Source organism: Myotis davidii, unplaced genomic scaffold (genome assembly GCF_000327345.1).
Source record: "Myotis davidii unplaced genomic scaffold, ASM32734v1 scaffold626, whole genome shotgun sequence".
NCBI classification, from domain to species: domain Eukaryota; kingdom Metazoa; phylum Chordata; class Mammalia; order Chiroptera; family Vespertilionidae; genus Myotis; species Myotis davidii.
Genome location: NW_006297725.1, coordinates 236,966 through 244,458, shown reverse-complemented (window position 1 = coordinate 244,458; position 7,493 = coordinate 236,966). Strand labels below are relative to the sequence as shown.

At 40.2% G+C, this 7,493-nt stretch overlaps 1 protein-coding gene and 1 long non-coding RNA gene across 2 annotated transcripts in view; one reads left to right on the top strand and one right to left on the bottom strand.

Annotated features, from left to right (window-relative positions):
* LOC107184599 overlaps positions 1–5,204 on the top strand; it is a 17,648-nt gene extending 12,444 nt beyond the window's left edge. Inside the window, exon 3 of the long non-coding RNA XR_001515491.1 lies at positions 5,075–5,204. This is a non-coding gene — a long non-coding RNA (uncharacterized LOC107184599). The remainder of the gene's footprint in view (positions 1–5,074) is intronic.
* Positions 1–7,493, bottom strand: part of IGF2BP2 (insulin like growth factor 2 mRNA binding protein 2) — a 148,195-nt gene that overhangs the window by 34,640 nt on the left and 106,062 nt on the right. Inside the window, exons 2-4 of the mRNA XM_006773329.2 lie at positions 6,482–6,530; positions 4,239–4,290; positions 1,659–1,722 (exon numbers count right to left, since the gene is read on the bottom strand). Of these exons, the coding sequence (XP_006773392.1) occupies positions 1,659–1,722; positions 4,239–4,290; positions 6,482–6,530 (165 nt within the window). The remainder of the gene's footprint in view (positions 1–1,658; positions 1,723–4,238; positions 4,291–6,481; positions 6,531–7,493) is intronic.

Genomic DNA, 7,493 nt, shown 5'->3' with positions numbered 1-7,493 from the left:
GGTGCACGAAATTCATACACATCAAAAGGGAATTAGAGGAAATATTTTAATATTGCTATCTGCCCTTTCTCTATAATAGAAGTGTCAGAGATGAAAGAAAATTGGTAAAACGTATACGAAAATCTCCCCCATCAGAGTCTGGGACGTGCCGCAGGACCCAGAGTCAAGTCCTCGCCCACCTGCATGTGCCTCGAAATTGTGCAAGACCCAGACCTGGCCGGCCCCACCCCCATCAAGCCCTGCAGGGCGAGGGGGGCGCAGCCTCAGGTCCCCCAGCCCTGGTGCAAGGGAGCCAGGGCGTGACAACCATTTAGCTCTTTATGATATAGGATGAAGTCCAGCCTTTTACTAGTTTATACAATGTTGCCATGGGCATCTGTGCAACTACAACTGTGCACACAGGATGAATTCCTAGTGGAGTTGCAGAATTCTAACATTAGCATGACCCTGTGTCCGTTTGGATAGGTGTCAACATTTACTATCCTATAGCAGTTAAAAGAGCATTTGTTTCCTTGAGTCCTCAAAAGCACAAAATATTATTATCTAAAAATACTTATTCATTTGAGAGGGAATAAATAATAGCCCACTATTGCATTCTAAAAATTATACATGACGTGGAACATATTTTTTTTTACATGCTTTCGGCAGCCTGTGAAAATAATAACCCTATTGAACTAGCTTAACGTGTAGGGTTTGTGAATTTATTGCAAAGCACCTTTTGAATTCAATAAAAGCAGCAAAGTAATGTGTAGAAAGGTCCTACCAAAGTGGCAGCTGGACAAGAACTGCAAAGGTGAGTTATTGGTATAGACGTGTGCAAAAGTCAGTAGCAAATGAATTACTGCCTCTTCCAATACAAAATTAACTTTTTAAAAACCACCGGTATGAAAATTATATATGTGTCTGTGTGTGTGTGTGTGTGTGTATATTATTCCAACCTTTTACTATTATATACAGTCTTCATGTGTGTTGAAACCTTGCAAAAGAAATCTGTATTCCTGGGATATATAACCAAGCATGACCCTATTCTAGTTACAGTGACCTTCAAGAACTTCCTATAAAAAGGAACTTATTTTTGTTGTATTTCTGAAAACCTCAATCCCACATCCGTTAATGGTCAAGCTCAAAGGTAACCTCCCCTGAAGCCGTTTAGTCACGAAGGGGGACTAGGGAGTGAATGGGGGTAGGAAAAAGAACCCAAGCCAGATGCTCCTTGATTCCTATCCTCCAGGCACCTCTCCCTGCTGCGGATGTCAGAGGTGGATCCCCCTTCAACAGAGGAAAAATGGATGTTGGAGTGTCCATTCAATTAGTGTGGGTAAAAAATAAGGTTTGTGCTGCTTCATCCGGTGCCTGGAGGAAGCTCCAGCTGGAAGTGGCTCCCGTGGCAGAGCAGAGTCCCGGCCACTGCATCACAGCCGGTGCTCTATTCCTGACCAGGCCAAGAACACCCCCACCTCGGTTTTGATGCCACAGCTCAATATTTCTCAAGATACAGTCTCTGTGCAATCAACAAAGAGACATCCTGGTATAAATGCTCTGGAATTCCAGCGACACATCAAAGGTCTGCATCTTTTCAAAATGGTTTATGAACACAGGACTCAATGGAATTCGAAGACAACCATTCAGAAACTTTAAGGAAGCCCAAATGCACTTACATTTTTGCTTCTTCTCTTGTCGAATATGTGACGTTTACAACGGCAGTTTCTGTGTCTGTGTTGACTGGGGAAGAAGCAAAAACTACATTGTCATAGAGAAAAAAGCTGTCGCCCTCTGGCTCAAAGTAAACAGGCTTACTTTAGAGAAAAATGCACAAAATAATTCACTGCCCTAACTCTAGAGTTACTTGAATCTCTGTATTTATTTATTTATATTCATAATGACTTGTAACCAATTGAATCTACATATTTGTAATCAATTTATATATAACTCAAACCTGTATTTCCACTTATTTTTTAAACACTTTTGCATAGTTACTTGTACATTTTCTTGTATTTTTTTAATGCCTACATAAAATGGCAATAACTGTGCCATGATTTTTTTTTTCATTCCCCACCTGAGGATAGTTTTCCACGGATTTTATAGAAAGTGGAAGAGAGAGGAAAAGAGAGAGAGAAATATCGATGTGAGAGAAACACATCGATTGGTTGCCTCCTGCACGAGAACCGGAATCGAACCCGGGACCCTTTAGTCCGCAGGCCGACGCTATATCCACTAAGCCAAACTGGCTAGGGCAACTGTGTCATGATTTTTGCCTGATCATCCCTCAAATGTTGACAAGTGAATTGTTTTCAGTATTTGCTATTCTGAAAAAAAGTGTTGCTGAAAACCATATTTGTTGCAAACATCATTAATTTTAGGCTTTTTGAGTTACTTTTTTAAGCCAATCACAAAAGAAAAAATAAACTGGGTAAAAGAACATAATGCTTTTAATGTATAATTTCAAATTACTTTCCTAAAAGTTTGTATCAATTTATTATACCACTATCAAGGTATAAATTTTATTTGTTATAATTTGCATTTAGTTTTAAATAATTGGACATTTATGAAAAATAAGAAAGTACTTTTATTTTTATTTTTCTTTCATTGATAAGGTTGAATTACTTCTTTTGTTTCCCTTTGACAGAACTCCTTGACTGTGGGAGTTAAACCTAGTAACTGTGTACAATAATTAAAGCAAACTGACAATCCCGACTCACTTGGCTAAAGGAGAGAACACAAACTCTAAGGATGGCTAATAAGAAATCATTTTGTGAGTTGGCTTATCGTCTTTCATTTGCTTCTTCATCCAAAGTCAGCAGTTGAAAATAAATTCAAAAGGAAAGATAAAATTTGTTCAATTCAAGCTAGTAAACTTAAAGCAAAAATACTGATTCCCGCCCCCACACCCCCCAAAAAACCACAAACAAACAAGCAGACATGACTAAATCAAACCCTCCCTTCAAATGTTTTAAGCTACTGGGAGACCTGGAGTTAACAAATACATGAAGTTAAGGCTAATAATTCAAGAAAACCACAATAAAGCTCCTTTTCAAAGTAATAATAAGACCCTATAGTGTAGGGATTCTTAATCTTAGAACTATACTGGAGCTTTAGGAATTCTATGACCTGACTCTTCCTACCTCACCCAAAGATTCAAATTTGTGGATATATGAATTTTCCTGGTTTATAATTTCCATCAGATTCTCAAAAAGGTTAAAGCCCACTGCTAAAAATATAGTTTATCCCATAACTTCAAAGTAGCCACAGCCTTGACCCTTTAGGGAACGTGTAAGCCTTAGGGAGGAATGGTCACGGAGATTTACACGTCATAAACGTGAGCCCAGCCCTGGCCTTTGCCCAGGGAGTGTTCCAATCGCTCTCTAACCCACATCATGTTTTAGAAGGAAAAAGTAAAAATAAGGGAGGCAGCCGAACCGGTCTGGCTCAGTGGATAGAGCATCGGCCTGTGGACTCAAGGGTCCCAGGTTCGATTCCGGTCAAGGGCATGTACCTTGGTTTCGGGCACATCCTCACTGGGGGGTGTTCAGGAGGCAGCTGATCAATATTTCTCTCTCATTGATGTTTCTAACTCTCTATCCCTCTCCCTTCTTCTCTGTAAAAAATCAAGAAAATATATTTTAAAAAATAAATAAATAAGGGAGGCAGAAGAGTATGTATTTCGTGGGCATTTATTACACTGTTCCCAAGACAGTGGCTTTCTAAGTTGAGTGCCTACAAAAATCACGTGGGAGTACTTGTTTAAAATACAGATGCATGAACTCTTGCCCCAGAAGGTCTTGTTTGTAGGTCTAGGGGGAGCCCGAGGAATATGCATTTTTACGACCACTCCAGAGGATTCTGGCGTAGGAGTTCTACTTCTTGAGAAACACTCGGTCCAAGATTGTTATTTTTAGCCAGGAAGAAGGAAGTTGTTGTAATAGTGTAAATCCAATTACTTCCAAGTGAATTACGCGTATCCCAGCCTGACAGTGTTTGTCCAATGCTTGAGCCCATTACAGAGTATTAAAAAATAGCCTGAAAATCATATTCCTTGAAAAAACAAATTATATAGATATGGATAGATAGGTTATATATAGACATCTCTCACACACAGATACACAAACATATACTCTAAGAAGCTTGTTTGTTTCAAAGGAGTTTGAACTTATTATTTCCCCAGGAGTGGACCCAACCTACAAGAAATAATAGATAACATCCCTCTCCAAATTCAGTTGGCTAATTTCCTCACTTATTACCTTGTTCGACATTCTCCACTGTCCCATACTGAGCCAAAAGTCCATCCAAGACCTGAAAGAGAAAGCTTCAATGTCAGGATGGGAACACAAGATTGTACTCACAGAAACGGTGCAGTGCTCCCTCCAAGCAAATGCACCACAGCAAAACAAGGACGGTGACAGGACTAACACAATTAAATTGATATTTCAAGTCTTCCATAAAAACAGTTGGACCTGAATAAATATGTGGGACTTTCATGTGCTTCCTGGGTTTCAAGTAATCTGTCCCCTGACATGACACCAGCATTTCAGTCTCAGTAACTGTAAATCACGTTCATTCTGATGGTTGGAACCTATTTTCTGCTCTTGAAATGAGAGCAGAATCAAGGACAAGGCTCACTGTTTCTTGGAAGCTTTAACCATTGTTCCTTTGGTTTTCTCTAGGAATCTCCTTCTTTTACAGAACAGGAGGATGTGTATGTTTGACATTTTCCATAATAAAAAGATTTTTTTTACAGTAATGAAAATATTGCCTCACTGGTGTGGCCCAGAGGTTGAGTGTCGACCCAAGCACCAAGAGGTCACAGGTTCAATTTCCAGTTAGGACACGCCCCCAGTGGAGGGTGTGCAGGAGACAGCTGACTGCTGTTTCTTTCTCATCAATGTTTCTCTCACTCCCTCTCCCTTTCTCTCTATAATCCATAAAAACACATTTTTTAAAAAAAGTTTTGAAGTAATGAATATATTAGACAGAACACTGCCTTTCCTTTATAGCCATCTTTATTTCATTTGGGTTGGGGAATAAACTATCAGGCATGTTGTTTTTATTTTATTTATTTTTCCTTTTTTCCCCATAGTAGATGTTTCCTGCATGGTTTATCTCCTCAGTCATCGTCCACAGGACTCTGAGAAGTTGTAGGAATATGCAGGCGCAGACTCAAGGCCTGGCTTTCTCTCCAACGTTGTGGAAAGGGACTGTACATCACGGGGCAGGCATCCAAGGTACATGCCCTTGACCGGAATCGAACCTGGGACCTTTCAGTCCGCAGGCCGACGCTCTATCCACTGAGCCAAACCGGTTCTGGCAATATTGTTTTTAAATAATACAATAATGCCACTCCTCATATTCTATCTTATTTACTTAATTTTTTTAAACTCTTCACCTGAGGATATGTTTTCCATTGATGTTTTTATTACAGAAAGTGGGAGGGAGGGAGAGGAGGGGGAGAGAGAGAAAGATATATTGACACAAGAGAGACAAAGTGATTGGTTGCCTCCCACTTGCACCATGACCGGGGCCAGGAATCGAACCTGCATCCCTTTGATCCTCGGGCCAACACTCTAACCAGTGGGCAAAACCGGCCAGGGCATTAAATTTCTTTATTGTTGACACTATTACAGATGTCTTCCATTTGCCCCCCTTTGCCCACCTCCATCCAGTTCCCGCCACCCCTCCTCTGGCCTTCGCCATTGCTATGTGTCGAAGGGCTATGCATGTATGTTCTTTGGCTACTCTTTTCACCTTCATTTATCCAGTCTCCCACCCCTCTCCCCACTGACCTCTGTCAGTCTGTTCCTATGTCCATTTATTTGAAGGTAGCAATCTTATAAGAAGTTTTTACAATTCAGAAAATATTTTAACTGTTATTCATAGCAGTTAATTCAAAATAAACAAAAAACTTGCTCAATCTAACAAAACTATTGGTTTTCCATGGATTCCCCCCCCCCAAAAAAATCATAATTTAGAAAGGTAAAAATTGTTTACAAAATTATGAGATAAAAATCACTAACCATGCTTGGCCGGTGTGGCTCAGTGGTTGAGCATCCACCCATGAACTAGGAGGTCACGGTTCAATTCCCGGTCCAGGCACATGCCCAGGTTGTGGGCTCGATCCCCAAGAGGGGTGTGCAAGAGGCTGCCAATCAATGATTCTCTTTCATCATTGATGTTTCTATCCCTCTCTATCTCCCTTCCTCTCTCTGAAATCAATTTTAAGAAACATATTTAAAAAAAATCACAAACCCGGTATACATTTTGTTTTACAGTTTGTTGGTGCTTGAGAATGCAGGACCTGAGAGATCGACCCGCACATTCTGCATGATGAGAGGGTCAGACACCACCCCAAACTCATGGCAGATCGTGCACATTAGGGCACTGGGAAAGGTGGAGCCAGTCTGAGGACCTCCAGTTCCTAACTGTGAAAGGGAACTAAAAGAGGAAGGAAAGCGAGAGGACCGTAAAAACAGAAGTGACACTGGCTTACCTCCCACTGCAGGTGAGGAGGGATGTTTCTAATCTGAATTTTTCTGCTCCTGTAAAAATAAAAGCACAGACTATACAACACTTTCTCCAGGATGCAAACTTAAATAGAAACAGGCTAAGACCATAATTTGAGTTCACTTTCCCACTGTATTCACTGAGGCATCAGCAAGAGATTTCCACTGTGAATCATGACTATCCTGTTTTAAGGTTTTCAATTACTTGGGGGAGAGAGGAGTTTTTCTAAAAAAATCCAAGAAGTCAGAACAAGTTAAACAGTTTAAATGCAGATTTGCCTTTCCAATTTCCTACCAAAGCGGTTAGAACTTAAATTGCCATACAGATTCTAATTCTAGGATTATCACCTTCCTCCTCAAAATATATGGTCCTGCAAATGACCCTATCCCAGCGGTTCTCAACCTGTGGGTCGCAACCCCTTTGGGGGTCGAAAGACCCTTTCACAGGGGTCGCCTAAGACCATCGGAAAACACATATATAATTACATATTGTTTTGTGATTAATCACTATGCTTTAATTATGTTCAATTTGTAACAATGAAATTGGGGGTCACCACAACATGAAGAACTGTATTAAAGGGTCGTGGCATTAGGAAGGTTGAGAACCACTGCCCTAACCCAAAGGGCACATCGGCTAAAACTTGATGGCTGAAATCACATATGTAATATGCTTAAACAAGATCAGGTTTCATTTATCCCTTACCTAACAGTGTACATCTTCTCTTCAAAAAAATATTTTCATTTTTGAATAGATAATGCAGTCATAATTCAAGAATTAGAATACTATACAAAGGTATAATAAAGTCTAACTCCCACTCACCCTCTGCCTCATCTTTTACAGAAATAAACATTTTTACTTGTGGCTTGTGTATCCTTCAGTTTCTTTATGCAGATAACAGCAAATACAAAATTAATTCGTATTTTCCCTTTTCTTACAGAAATATTTGCATGTTCTGTACATTTGCTGCACCCCCCACCCCCGCACACCTCACCTCATCC